This window comes from Lingula anatina, chromosome 7, assembly GCF_051362555.1.
Source record: "Lingula anatina isolate TDL-2025a chromosome 7, LinAna3.0, whole genome shotgun sequence".
Lineage (NCBI taxonomy): Eukaryota > Metazoa > Brachiopoda > Lingulata > Lingulida > Lingulidae > Lingula > Lingula anatina.
The window spans coordinates 7,714,542-7,729,786 of NC_141773.1; the positions used below are offsets into that span (position 1 = coordinate 7,714,542).

Sequence of the window (15,245 nt, forward strand, 5' to 3'; positions counted from 1 at the left end):
TTATTTAGTTTCAGAGTTGGGTCGAAAACAGATCTCTACCTCACGCCAACTTAAGTACATGTACCAAGCAGAAAAACTAACGATAAACGCTTGGCCACATATGTGTGGAGACCAGTGCGGTGGTGAATTAAGCAACAAAATAGGAAATTAATAACCCTTGAATAGCCCTTAAGTGATAACTTTCATTGCTTTGATATAACGAAAAGGAAACATGGGAACATGAAACATGAAAAAGGGGACATGAAAAAAATTCCCCATGTAGGCCTTGTTTACGAATACGCATTTTCAAATCTTCATGTTGTGTTGGGTTAGGATTTCAATTAAATGTTTTGATAAGACAGTATTTTCAATCGATCGAAATAGTTTAAGAAAGTGTAAACCCTAATATGCAAAGGGATACTTTAATTTAAAATTATTAAAATCCAAATTGATCATTATTATATTAATCAGTGTTTCAAAAATAAAAATGCAAAAAAAGGTGAGGGGGTGACATAAACGATACAATATAGTAAAGATAATTGGAGAACAAACGAAGAGGAAATGATGTTTGAAAGTGAGAACAACGCAAATGCTGGCACAATCTTTCTTAAAACATGCCCAGGGACGGTAAAAAAGACAGACAATGCTTTGTTTGAGCCCTGGTATCTCTTTTGGCAAGAAAGATCAATGTACAAGTGTTTTGATATTAATGGTTTCTTCAGAGAAATGAAACAGAAAACAAAATTCTTCTCACGAGGTTGCGGTAACTGATAAGCAGAATTTCCTTTTCGATGTTTTCATTTAGAATCACATGACAGACTGTGTGAGGATGTAGTATTGTCATCTCCAGTGTGCTCCTCCAAACTACAGGGTGTCTAAAAATACCATCATTTCACGGTTCGTAAAACCTGCAACTTTTATATCTGTACGTAGTACCGGTATGTTAAACTGTCTCCAATGACAAAACAAGGTGTTTTAGCGAAAACCAAGTCGTGTCCAGCCGATTCCGCCAAAAACAGTTTCTGAAAGAAAGGTCCATTAGTTAAATCAGTAAGTCACTGGCGTATTTTATTTTTAAAAATCAGTTTTTAAATCATTGTAAAGACACGTCTGATCAAGAGAAAAGACACTTCACCTGAAAGTCACAGATGTATTACAACACTGCATTGAAAATCTAGAGCACAATTACGTTTGCAGAAGAAAAATGTGAACAAATTGTAGGTCTATGAAAACTTAAAGTTACATGTTTTGCGAACCGAATTATCGGTGGCATTATTTTGGGTTTACCCTGTATTTGCAACTTTGTGGACATCCTGTTGCTGTAGAGTAAGTGGAAATGTGGCTTGCAGATGATCAAACAACGGTTCAAGCGCACAAGGGTGAAGAATTGCCAAATTTGGTTGCTGTCCTGGCGTCCCAGGAGGGCTAGTAGAAACGTTGCGAATGAGATGTTGACAAGACAATTATCTGTGATCATCGGTGCGATGGCGTATTATCTGCAACTGCTGTGCTTCTTAGCAACTCTCCCAGACGGTAAAGTAACGTATTAAGTATTTTACTGCATACAATCACAAATGTAGTCGTTTCAGATATTGAATAACGATTTTAAATGACCAGTGTAGCCCTATACAGGGTGCATGTTATATGAGTATCCTTATTTATTCTACTTTTTTGTTTACATGTTACCCCCTGGAGCAATTCTGCGTTATCATAAGATAGGCTATCGCTTTTATCTTGGACATAATAACGAAGCTTTTATAAAGACGCTTCCCAATTGTACACACATTCATGATCCAGTATTGTAAGTGAATATCATTGTTGACTGCATATCACACCTCAGTGTCACATTTCGAGTGTTGGTTCACTTCTAACAAAGTTAAGATAAATTTAAAAAAAAAGCTAAGTCCCATGAATTACTAAGTCCCATAAAAAGGGTCCCACACGGAACCAGCAACAAAAATTCGGAGATAATGTGGCAGTAACCCCCCCCCCCCCTCCATGTAAAAATAGTTTCTTTTTATTGTACACTATCAATGGACTGTTAGATGTCCAACATTACCAAGTCTTGTTTATTAAACTTTCGGAATATTGCCACTATAAGAATCGATCTGCTGCTACTATTATACATGCAATAGTCACTCTTAGGCTGGGCTACTGCAGTTCTGTAACATACATGAATATCCAGATAATATTTCGACATAGCTTTTAACCTTAACTATTTATCTACTTTTTAAAAACTTTAGGTTTTACAGTCTACTGAACATTTTATGCATTTCATACTCAAAACAAACAAATAAATAAACAAATAAATATATTATAATATTATTTATTCATTTACCTATTCTCACAAACGCGATAGCCAGGGAAACGACCATTGATTTCTTTTCCGTCTTTCTTGGTCAAGAGGAAACAAAATGCTATCTCGATAAACAGATATTTGATATAATACAATTGTTTCGTTTTCCGTTTACTTTTCCTGTCATGATGAGCGTGCCTGGTTTGTTATGTAAACGTTTATTGAACTAAAGTGCAACTGCATCCTCCTTACTGCGTGAAATAAGGAAGACATCTAGAACAAATAAGAGTACTTTAAAGAATGTGTCCCTTATGTGCATTTTCACCAGATGCAAATTTCTGATAAGAAAAAGAGTCTTTATGCTGTTTTTCTCAACACTTTATTTCCACACATCAGAAATCACTCTATCAAGTTCCAAAAACACCCTTACAATATTTTTTGTTTTTTTCTCACCAACTGAAGGTTAACATTCATCATTTTCATTTTCTTTCCGCATTCAACAACTTTTTGAGTACTTGAGTAGTTTATTTTTCATTTCTTATAAGATGCCCTCTTTCTGTAAATACTTTTGTTAAATATAGCCTAAAATCTTATTTTGCTAAATTAAAACGATGGCAAACCCATGCGCTGTCTCGTAAGCGTCGGAGTCTACCTTTTTTTCAACATTCTATGTCGGATCCACATATGGGACACTTTGCCCTCTTCCTGTCTTATACGTACAATGTTTTGACCGAGCGTTTCATAGTGCACGTGTTTCAGTGTCTCTCTCCCCCCCCACCCTTTGATCAACTCCAACGCCCTGCCTCCGCAATGGCTAATTATGTGGATCCTCCAATGACACCAGGAGCGGATTCAGAGATATTTTCTGACAGTCTTCCAAATTATCTTTGTTGCTCCGTTCTTCATTTTTGACCGTCTTCCGACAGAAAAAATTAGATACCCGTGAATGTAAACTTGAAAATCTGACCGTCTTCCGGAAGACCCAGAAGACGCCCTGAATCCGCCCCTGGACACATTGCTCTTTTCTCTCTCCTGTTAGACGGAATGGGAATCCATACACATATAATTCCGGAAAGACCTATAGGAAGCATCTTTAATATATATACACTTTTCCTTGTCCCTAGGAATTCCGGCGACAACTTTCATCAGCCTTTCAGTGGAGATAGGCCAAAGTGCCCATCTCCGCGTGCCTTACTCGGACGTCAACCCCAAATGTGACCTGAGAGCGGCTGTCTGGTCACGTCGGGACAGTGGACACATCCTGTTCAGCGTGACAAAGTCCAATAATATCACGCACGGTGAGGATATTGGGACTGTGAGAGAAAGAGTGGACAGTGAGATCACGCCGGACGAAGTTGTGTTCACCATTCGAAATGTTACCTGCGCTGATGAATGGCGTTACGAATGCAAGGTATACTGCACTCACCGAACCACCTTAGAATACGAAGTGAACTTGACTGTAAAAGGTAGGGTACCACCTCACAAATTGGGCTCATTACTAAGTCATTTAAAATTCATTCACAGAAATACACAAATAGAACGTTACTTACATGTAGGCGACATTTGTAAGCGAAAGATTAATTTTATTTAAGATGAATTGAACTTTCATAGGACTTTGGCAGAGATATTATGTATAAATTCAATTTATTTTATTGATATGCCTATGAAAATTGCAATACAGTTTCAAAATTGCATCCGCTTTTACTCTGTCATGGGACATTTTGGCGGAGCAAATGCGTTTGCTACTTTTCAGAAAACCCCGGACAACCGTATATAGAATGGCAACTCCGCAACGAGTCCGGCCAAGTGGATATATACTGTGCAGCTAATGTTGGGTGGCCTGTGAGGCAAATCGAATGGGAAAGCCGCTACAGAGGCACCGTGACACGTGACAAGTCCCCAGGATGTCCACCACGTGAGGTCAGCATTTTCACAACCACTGTATACGCAGAAGAGGATGGCACCGAGTTCTTTTGTCGTGTTGGAGGAAGAAAAGTGTCAATGGTCTTTGGTCAGTATTGGTCAGTTCTCCTAAAATGTGATTTCATTGTGAACATGTTTTTATTGAGAACTAGGTTGTGGGTTCTATTGTTTGAAAATTAATGGAGTTACCGAGAAGATTCCTAATGGTAGGATGACAGGCAGTCCAATTTAAAAAAGTGTAAACCTACATTCACGCACCATAACAATGACTAACTACTTCTAGAAAGATTTAATCTGTGTCATATCCCACATGCATTACAGAAACGGCGCAGAAGCCGCGCATATCTATAGTATCAGTACACGGGAACGTGTCAGGGAATATTCCAAGTGGCAAACTCCGTCTGGGAGAGGGGGCAGAGGTTACGCTGACGTGCACATCTGAAGGAAACCCGCCACCTATTTATAAATGGAAATTCAGTCCAACTTCATCCGCTTCCCATCAAGAAAAGTTGATCCAACTTTCCTGGAATACGACTGCTATTGTTGTACGACATTCCAAAGAATCAGAAGATGGATTTTATATATGCGAAGCCCTGAACTCTTTCACACAAGTCGTAGATGTCAAGAGAGCGTCCTTACTGATAAACATGACTCGCATGACTGGTAGGACAATGGCGCTGAGAGATTCTAGTAAGTCAATTTTATTACCTTACGGAACTCATAATTACAGCTGGCAAACTTTGGTATTTTATAGACGCTTTGGTTTATCTTTGTATTTCAAATTAAGACAAAAGCTGACTGTAGGCTCATATTGTTCATTGCAGCTACGCCCACTTGTTTATATCAGCAACTTCTAGTGTCGATTTTAATTTATTATTAGTAAATATCAGATGATGCATTTGAAATGTAGTACCCACTTTGGTATCAATATTTAATTGTTTCGAAAGCAAATGGAATTGTTTTGTTCAAACATTTCGTCCCTTATGGTAATGTTTACTTGTTTGATTTCAACATTCATTTTATATATTTTAATTCATTTTTGAATTAATTGCTGAAGGTTCAATGTCACTAAAAGAACGAATCAGAGAGATAGCAGTAAGCAGCGCAGTGGGTTTCCTCGTCTTGATATCTATCTTGGTTGCTGTTTTGTGTCACTGCAAAAAAACTAGGGCCCGCCAAGCAGGTAATGATATTTATTATTTTGAATGTCATGTTTTATTCATCACAAGACATGCTTTGAGTGATCGGGAAAATAATGTTTGATACATTTTAAGACTTTTGCTTCAAACAGTAGTATCAACCCAGTAACCCTTTCATTAATATATATTCTATATTACAGTCCTTTTTCACTATTTTTTATTCAGGAACAAAGAATTTGTTACTGAATGTAGTTGAATATCGCAGTGGACAAGAAAGGTAAAAACAATGAATATGCTCACTACAAACACATGTAAAAAGTTCCGCTTAATATGAACATTAGAGAGTAGGTACATGTAGGCCTATAACACGTAGAATAATTAAGCCTGTATATGATATAAATTACTTGAGCTACTTCAAATTTTTAAAATGATTATAATACTTTACCAATACTAGACTGGCATAATTCACAGTATTCCAGATGCAAATACATTCTCATATATGCTTCCCGTGTCTCGGTCTGATGAATGCAAAGTGCCCCGTAAACCAAAACCAGCAGCATCCCATAAGCATTCTACAGTGGGCCACATCAATAATTCCCTCTATGTCCTGTCGTCCAATTCACGGGTGGAGTTATTGAATGAACTGGGCAATGGTTTCTATGGAACAGTGTACAAAGCCTTAATGAAAATCCCTCAAGGGGGAGTTCAGGTCGTCGCAGCAAAACTTTGCACGGGTAAGTGATTTAGAGAAGATGCTGTAGGACGCAACAATTTGAACTTTCTCTCCTCCTGTCAGATTTTGACCGTTCAAAAGACAAAAGTGTGTCAGGCATGCCTATCATATTCCTGCTTTGAATTTAACTTTATTCCATATTCTAAGTAGTCCTACTTTTTCATGTTTCCAATGCTCAATGTGCGTTTTTGTAACGTTTTTATATTTTGGTAATTGTTCTCATTGTTATTTTAATTATTAAAATATTATTATTTCCTACATTATGAAACACTCCATGGTCCTTCTACTGCTCCTTCCAATTTTAAAATGGTAGAAAGAACAAAGTAACGTACATGTATTTCTCTAAACATTCCTTCAATTCCATTGACCATGTACGGTGTATATGTACATGTAGGTATCCTCTACCAGGGCCACAGATTGATTTTTCACTAGATATTCACAGATAATGTCTCTGATTAAATATGGTCAATCTTCTAATTAGGAGGCATTGGCCTGGAGGACATGGAACTGGAGTTCAGGCGGGAAGCAGAAACCATGCAGATGGTGCCGAAACACCCAAACGTGGTAGACTACATTGGATACATACAACGAGACAGCGGATGTGGTATAGTTGTTTATTTATATCAACTGTGATTTACTGTAAATATACAGTCCCACAGAGAGTGCAATTAAGCATTAGGGATGGCCTTGCCTGAAACTAATTTGCACTTTAAATATCTGTACACATTATGGCCGCATTCACATCGAGAAGAGCCGAGGCTCTACAAGGCCAAGACCTAAATATGGCGGACGTACATGAAAGGACAACCGCCTAATTTTTAAATAGTCTCTCAGCCTCTCACACGCCCTCCCATGCGTCGCCCCTGCAGGGGTACAGTCTTTAAATCTCGGTTCCACTGGGACGAAGAATGGGGAGGCGTGTGAGAGGCGGAGAGAATATTAAAAGATTAAGCGGTTTTTCTTTCATGTACGTCCGCCATATTTAGGTCTCGGATTTGTAGAGCCTCGGCCTTCTCGATGTGAATGCGGCCTATGATATATAAATTCCACTTCTTATGCTATAGAGAAAGTCAGGAAATTTCAGGGACTTTAAAGGACAACTTGCCTCTACATAAAAAGCAGTTTTATTTCATATCAATGTGTCAAGAAAAAATCAAATAATTTCGAAATCATTAACTATAGATATCTTATTTGTATTAGGACCATCTATGATTCTCTTGGAGTATGCCTCAAACGGTGATCTACTGACGCTACTGCGGAGCAAGTGCCACGATACCCTTCAACCGCAGGATATGTTATCCTTCGCACTCCAAGTAGCCCAGGGCATGGAACACATCTCGAAGTTCAATGTAATAATTCAAAATGTATAGTCTATCATATTTGCCAACGAGCTTAGCCTATCACATATATATTTTTTTATGAACACTAAACTGAAAATACTGTATTTCGTATTAAAACAAAATATCAAAGGACAGTAATTTGGACGGAACATTTACTGCGAGCAGGGTAGCATATTAAGTAATCACAATATTACAAGAGCACGAAAAACATTGACTTTATTCACGAAGGTTGTTTGTAAAATTACGTACAATTTAACATAACCATATTACATTAAGTATGGATACTAGCGGCACTTAATCGACCAACACATTCACTCATCCCAGCTGGGGCTCACAGGGTTTCCGCAGGCATGGTTTTGCCGTTAGAACCTACATTGGTGTTATATACAATATTTCCAGTTGCTTCACCGAGACCTGGCTGCCCGTAACGTCTTGGTGTTTCCTGGTAAAACGTGCAAGATATCCGACTTCGGCCAGGCACGCTACATGGCGCGGAGTAGAGGAGAATATGAACGCAGGTCCGCAGTAAGTATGATAGAATGAACCATATTGCATATATTCCACAAAAACGTTTACATATATTTAGTGTTTCTAATGAAGGTAGCTAAAGGACATATCCCTTGCACGTTTTACAGTAAATGAACAAAATATCTAAATATCAGGTTTTCTAGACTGTTAAAAAAGAATATGATGAAGCAGCAGTAAACTCATGATCGCAGAAGTTCGATTTTTGGTAAGACAGGCAACTTTTCAAATAAATATTCCCAAAACATTATCTATATTAACTTTTTTTTTTAAATATCCGTTGTTAACGAAAATACTTGTATATTAAGTAAAAATAAATGAAAATTGATAATGTGAGTGTATTTGGGACATTTAGGGACCCCTTCCGATCCGCTGGATGGCGCCAGAGTCGATCACAAATAATACATACACCACAAAGAGTGACGTGTGGGCATTTGGGATTCTAATGTGGGAAATCGTTACATTGGGTAAGTATAAAAACCACACACGCACGCGTGCGCGCGTACAATAATGCTCAGCATAATTACACTCTGCAACTGAATTACTTTGTATTTTATGGTCGTTTGTAATTGAATTGTGCTCTGTATTCATGACCTACATTTAAAAGTAAATTTGTCTGCAGAATATTTAAATAGGTTTTACAAATTTTGCTAAACGATGCTCGTACAAACCAAAGTCAATTAACATATATAAATATTACATAACTGAGGTGTTGGGTGTCTGCTACAATTGTTTGAAATAAAAATATTGCCTTTAAAAAGTCATCCAACACAGTATATACGTGTGCATTGTAACGCATTTAAGCAAAGAACATAATCCACTCACAGGCGTGTACGCACTTTTTGGCTGTATTGACAGGTGCTGTCCCCTATAGTGGCTATGGTGGGGAGGAAGTCGTTACCTTGGTGACAGAGGGGCGCTCAGAGGCCTTATTGGATTTCCCGGCAGATTGCAATCCAGCAATGTGAGTCTCATTAAAATGTCATAATTCTCTCTGGCTGGGCTAGAGGGGAGGGCTTGGTGCTAGCTGTCAAATATACCAGCACAATGTTTCCTTTATATTTTTATTCTTAGTTTTATTATATATAGTTGTTGCTCTAGTTGTTACATAACGAAGCCGCGGGTTACAAAGTTACCACCAAGAAAGCAGCATCTGCATTTCAGCCCGTCAAAGCACTTATCATAATGAATCTCTCTGCATCCCACTCCCACGAAAAAAAAATGCAGTTGAATTAATATTTGTATTAAACCGTTTACAGGGTACGACTGGCGAGAGAATGTTGGACAAGGGTGCCACGTGATCGCCCGGACTTTTCGTCATTGGCTGCTTCATTGTCGGCGCTTAATGTCGGTGGGAACACTTACATACACATGCAGCCTGCCAAACCACAAACCAGAAACGAGTATGAAAATTACACCAGCGAAACACGTATAAAATGTTAAGTCGTCTTGACTAAAACGCTTCCTCCGGAATGAGAGACTATTTCCAAGTCAGTTGCATTGAATACATGGTCTTTATATGGATCAAGACACACTGGGCTTACTTATTTCTTGTTAGAACAATACACCCTTGTACAGATATAGCCGATTAAAAAACCTACGATTGAGGACTTAGCTACCAACTGAAATGATTGTGCAGCACTATATAAAAAAAATTCTTACTCAAGAGTTTCACGCTGTTTTAACCTGTAGCGATATATATATATATATATATATATATATATATATATATATATATATATATATGACAAAGTCGCCAAACCCCGCTGTATTATCAAAGCGTGCGAAATAAAAAAAAAAAAATATATATATATATATATATATGCCCTTGCTGCGTCTAGCGCTAAGCTTCTGTCATTTTACTCGACAAGAAATGAGAAACCATGCAGCATATATCTTCTCCGCCCAGAGTTAAACAGGATTAATAACAGGCATCAATGGCTAATACCGTATGCACATGTAGGTGGATTAATATTCGACTAGTCAATGCTGCTTTTATACTTGCCAAACCCAAATCAAATTTTAGTATTTTACCTTAATAAATATCAGAATGGTAATTTCAGATGATTTACTGGAGCACAGAAGTATGACGTGGCTGAGGCTTTAAGGTAGTCATTTACTTAATTGCGTTTTTGCAATAAAAGGATAGAATTACACTGCAGTTGTTTATACTTCCTGTTTTATTTACATCGACATATTTTAGTAAATTTATAGCGTAAATCGAAACTGAAATAGTTACTCATATAATTACACTTTCCTGATCCGTAGCCGAAGTGGGGGAGGTACGGGGGGGGGGGGGGAGGGGGGGTCGAACGAACCGCCCTTTTTGCCAGGAAAAGGTCTGCTCTGGGTAGAAAATTGATTAAGATGGTTTCATGGTAAAGGGTCCATTTTTTTCAGGAAAAAGACCGCCATCCTTGAAATTGTTGGCTATGGACCTGTCTTAAGTGATTGTACTCTTATCTAATGTAGTAAAATTATATTTTTCTTTTGCACGCGTCTTTTGTACTCTTATCTAATGTAGTAAAGTTATATTTTTCTTTTGCACGCGTGTTTTGGTTCTCAGAGGCTCGCACTAAATATGCCATCATTTATTATGCTTTTTTGATCACATTGTGTCGAAATTCATCACGATTTCCTGATCTTCGGTAACTGGACGTTTTTTCGCAGTCATTTACAAGGTTTGTCCACTGTATGTATTCTCTGGTGGGTTTTACGTGCGCTCAACTGGACAAATGCCATGTCACAAAATCTACATTTATAAGGTCTGTCCCCTTTATGAATGCGCTCATGGATAATGAGATTATTATTACTTGAAAAAGTCTTTCCACAAAAGCTACATGCAAACGGCGGGACTTCCAAGTGAATATTCTCGTGATTTTTAAGCGCGTCTTTGGTGATAAACGTCTTATTACAATGCTTACACGCGTGCGTAATTGGTATGAATGCTCTCGTGGCGGGCCAACTGGTGCTTCAAAGCAAACGATTTCTCACAAAATTGACAGGAGTGTGTCCTTTCACCATTATGGACGGACATGTGCCGCTTCAAATGTGCCTTTTGTTTAAACTCCCTAACACATACCTCGCACTTGTATACGTCTACGTGCCCAGTTAGTCCACCGTGGACGGTTCTTATATGCCGCCTTATGTGCGAGTTCTGAATAAAACGTTTCTCGCAGTACGTGCACTTATACGGTCTCTGTCCCGTGTGGCTGCGCATGTGCACTAACATCTCGTGTCTCCTAGGAAACACTTTATCACATGACTTACACGAGAACGAATCTTCACCCGTGTGCGTTCTCTCGTGGACTTGACGATACTTATTGACAGCAAAGCGTTTGTTACAATATCCGCACACATAAGGTCTTTTCCCAGTGTGGGTACTTTCGTGATTCTGAAGACCGGATTTTTTCACAAAAAGTCTGTTGCAAAATTGGCACTCGTGGGGGTGGCTCTTTCCGCTGTGCACTCTCTGGTGCAATTTATAATCCTGTTCTCTTGCAAACTTTTCCTGGCAGTTTTGACAAGTAAAAATCTTTATGTCGTTTTCTTCAATGTTTGCGTGTATTTCGCTGTCTGCCTTTTTGAACGTTGCATTTAATACCTCAGGGTAGATATTAACCTCTTCCTTTATTACCGTGACCTCATCTATAATATTATTCGCAGCGTCTTGTCCTAATGAAGTATCACTGTTTAAAGCTGGCCACGCAAAACTCACGTTAATATTACTATGAACCTCCTTTGTAGACGGTTTTATAAATTGTAGCGAACTCTGTTTTTGAATTTGTTCAGGATGACAATCTGCATAAGAATGCTTGCGACTGCGTGGAGGAGGGCACTTCAAGAGTGACCCATTTACAGCGATGATCGTTTTGGACGTCAGATCATCGGGACAGAAATCTCTTTTTTCCCCACATGAACCTCCACTTTCCCCGTCCCTGGTCGCGCTCTCACTCTCATGAGACTTAATACAACGACCACACCGAGCAGGCCTTGAAGTGCAGTTTTTTTCATTTTCGGCATCAGTGAAAACTACAACAAGTTTGCCGCAGACTTTACAATTTTTCTGCGGAATACGTACATCCCCTATTAAATGTACTGCTGTGGGGCGAATGTGGCGTAGCATAGCTGTTTTGACCCTAATAAGCGACTCACATTCATTAGGGCTAGATATTAATAGCATACATGTTAGTTTCAAGGCCTCAATGCCGTCATCACAAGTGGTCTTATTCCAATTACATTTTCCAGTTTCGTCCCTCAAACAAGTCTCCGAGAAGTGAAAACGAATTGTTAAAAAAATATGCGTACTGAAGGATTTTGACAGAAATGACCTGTGACGTATTCATTTAGTGTTTGTTCTCTTGTGGTGGCGTCTTTATCCATAGAACATAGCCAGAAGCACCACAAAACCTCGTCAGTAGAAACCTAATCTCTGTTTTGTCTTTCACGTGAATATACATGTATCTAGAAGCCTAGGAACGAACGATGGTAGTTTCGTAACCCCAGGATTATCCAAAACCCTTGCACAACATTTAGTGTCTATCTTGTCTAGGTTTTCATCTTTGTTTACTTACTGGTGCGACTACAGAAAGCCACTTGTCTTTATCTGCCACATGTTAATCTTGTTGTATGTTTCCTTTTCATGTTTCTCGGATAAAATTCTACAGGATAAAATTATTTTCTGTACCATGTTCCGACATTTTCATTATGAATGCCTCGTACTGGGTATCTGACATTCATTTTTCTCGATGAACAGTAAGTCCACTGTCCAAGTTGATGGTTGGTTGTTTATTCTAGTACCTAAAGTCCATCCTGTCTGTAATAATTTTTCTTCCTTGGCCTAAGATCCATGTGCCATCTTCCACTGGAAATACAATAAAAATATACCCGAGATATATTTAGAAAAGCGGTGCATATCAAGTTATATGTGTAGGCCTACTCTGAGGCGGTGGAAAAGGCAGCGAATACAATATGAGTCATCCACGTGGAAAGCTTGAATGATATAGGTTAATTATATATGTTGGAATGATAAGGTAATAAATGGCATCCGCTTGCACTTCGCACTCGTGTACATGTATGTGCCGCATACAGCTCGCTGACTCGTGATTTGCATGTATCTATTCGAATATCAAAATAATCAAGTGTAACTTGATGACAAGACACAGTCGATAAGCCTGATGTTTATCTGAGTGGAGTACCTTTGTTTCCCATAAGTTTAATATGTGTGTGTGTGTGTGTGTGTGTGTGTGTGTGTGTGTGTTGCTGACATGTGCACGCCGCTGCCACAATCTTAATGTGACGTTAGGGTCCAGGCAGTGGGGGAAAATTACGAGGCTGCATTAAAGTCAAATCCATGTTACTTTCGTTGAAAATCTGCATGAAATACAAAGCGTGATCACAGTCGTGCGTAAATGAATGCGTTTCAAGCACGCATACACAGCTAGACGTGATCATAAAAATGTCTGATAACAAATATGTGTAAGAACAGTCTCCAATATGCGCCACACAAATTGACATTTGATCGTTTTAGATTGTTTTTCGTGCCCCAGCTACGGTACAACCGTTTTACGGTGTTGCCTGTGGAAAGTTAACCTTTTATGCCACACTTAAGTACTCTGTAATCTTCAAACAACCCATATGAAGAACATTCTAAGGCTCGACTCCCAGCTAGATGCTCCAAGTGACAGGTGAAAGGCCGGTAGAATGCACAAGTCTATATAGGGATCAAGGTTAAGAGTTGGTTATTTATGAAGTGTATCGTCATTATTTATGTCATTTATTCAAAATTTAATGAAGACGGAGTGCCTAACTGACTACGAGAATATCCGTCTTTGTATGTCAACACTTACGTGGTGTAATCGTCTTTTTTTTTTTTAACGATGGTTCTATGGCTGGATATGGCTACATCTAACTACTCGGTGTTATGCAGACACTGACAGGAAATAAATGCATAGGTCTATTTATATATATGCTAGGTACATGTAACAGATATATAGGCTCCAGACGCTGTTAACCTGGTTATATAATATAACCAGCTACCATCCCAAACAGCAGGAGAATATGCAGATTACAACGTAGCGCTCCTTCTAGCCAACGTGTACAAGTTGACTTGGTTGTATTCCCCACAGACATAAATTAATAGGTCTACTTTTTACAGAAAAGGTAATTTGGAGATGAAAATACTTCTCACCTTCTCTTGAAGTCACTAATACTCCTTTTCATCAATGTGTGCCCTCATACTCTACCTCACACTCTACGGGGCATCAGGTTGATTTGTCAGCTGTTTCAAGTGTTTATATCAGCAAATGCCAGAGTGCACTCTGATTAGTTCCACGCGGGAATGTGCACGCTCCATAAACTGTCTGTATCTGCAAATTTACCTTTTGTATTCTAACCATTACATGACACCAAATATTTACCAAATAATATGCACACAGCATTGTTTGTGAGTCTTAGGAGACAGCCATTTATTTTATACATCTGTTTTTGCATGATGTTATCTTGGGGAATTAGGTTAATTCCATGCTATATAAAACACCGTTAGTATGATGTGGACCGTTTTGTCCTGACTTAAGGTTTTCACTACCCTGAGTGTCAGAGCAACGTAAAAGCTAGCTTGCTAAATATACCTTGTGGTGGAGTCGCTTTTACTATTGCTACTGGTATTGCTACTATGGGTTATATATGAAATCAAGATCGAGCTGGCAATACCGGAATCTAGAACCTAGGGTAGGTTTTCACATAGCCTATCGGGTATACAAACGAACACCAGTAGGGAAGAGCCCGGGGAATTAAATAAATGTACCTCATTTGATGGTGATCCAGTGTTTGTTTCTATTTTATTTGGATTTGTATCGTGTATTTTCCGACTTTCTGTCTCAGAAATCTCTATTAGTGCATGGATCCAGATACATTTTCTGACAGTCTTCCAAAGTATCTTTGTAAATCCAACCTCTATTATTGACCGTCTTCCGACAAAAAAATTAGATACCCATCAATGTAAACTTGAAAATCTGACCGTCTACCGGAAGACCCAGAAGACAGCCTCAATCCGCCCCTGGTATAGGCCTATATACTTCCACGATTAGCAGCAACCTATGGGGGGTACAAGTACATGTATATACCCCCCCCCCCCCCCCCATAAAATAAAATTCGTTTATAAATTATATTTATTAACAAATTTTGATCGCGACTTTTGCTTTATGGTAGACTACCCGTAGTGTGGTATTCTAAATTAAGTCATCATTATGTTATGTTCATTCACCCATCAAGGTAACAGCCAGGCGTGGTATGAGGGAAGAATCGACTAC

At 38.7% G+C, this 15,245-nt stretch overlaps 2 protein-coding genes across 3 annotated transcripts; one reads left to right on the forward strand and one right to left on the reverse strand.

The window, feature by feature from the left end:
- The first annotated feature begins 1,348 nt into the window (after positions 1-1,348).
- Positions 1,349-9,663, forward strand: LOC106154658 (fibroblast growth factor receptor 1). The gene is made up of 13 exons (XM_013529078.2): positions 1,349-1,512; positions 3,400-3,741; positions 4,029-4,286; positions 4,520-4,888; positions 5,256-5,381; positions 5,563-5,614; positions 5,809-6,071; positions 6,552-6,674; positions 7,271-7,419; positions 7,810-7,935; positions 8,291-8,402; positions 8,794-8,899; positions 9,195-9,663. The coding sequence occupies exons 1-13, from the start codon at positions 1,428-1,430 to the stop codon at positions 9,376-9,378; spliced, it is 2,295 nt and encodes a 764-aa protein (XP_013384532.2). The 5' UTR covers positions 1,349-1,427; the 3' UTR covers positions 9,379-9,663.
- A 434-nt stretch (positions 9,664-10,097) lies between these two features.
- Positions 10,098-14,313, reverse strand: LOC106154656 (uncharacterized). Of its 2 annotated transcripts, none has more exons than XM_087018142.1 (2): positions 14,126-14,313; positions 10,098-12,799 (listed from the first exon to the last, which is right to left on the reverse strand). In XM_087018142.1, the coding sequence occupies exon 2, from the start codon at positions 12,116-12,118 to the stop codon at positions 10,856-10,858; it is 1,263 nt and encodes a 420-aa protein (XP_086874268.1). In that variant the 5' UTR covers positions 12,119-12,799; positions 14,126-14,313; the 3' UTR covers positions 10,098-10,855. The 2 variants fall into 2 exon arrangements, with proteins under 2 accessions (XP_086874268.1, XP_086874269.1); XM_087018143.1 differs by having other exon boundaries at positions 14,181-14,221.
- Positions 14,314-15,245: the final 932 nt, after the last annotated feature.

Excerpts from the sequence above, each read along its gene's own strand:
- LOC106154658 (XM_013529078.2), top strand. The coding sequence starts at position 1,428 with ATGTTGACAAGACAATTATCTGTGATCATCGGTGCGATGGCGTATTAT. Across the intron at positions 1,513-3,399 it reads CTTAGCAACTCTCCCAGACG|GAATTCCGGCGACAACTTTC; the intron begins GTAAAGTAACGT and ends CCTTGTCCCTAG. Across the intron at positions 6,675-7,270 it reads ACAACGAGACAGCGGATGTG|GACCATCTATGATTCTCTTG; the intron begins GTATAGTTGTTT and ends TATTTGTATTAG.
- LOC106154656 (XM_087018142.1), bottom strand. The coding sequence starts at position 12,118 with ATGCTATTAATATCTAGCCCTAATGAATGTGAGTCGCTTATTAGGGTC.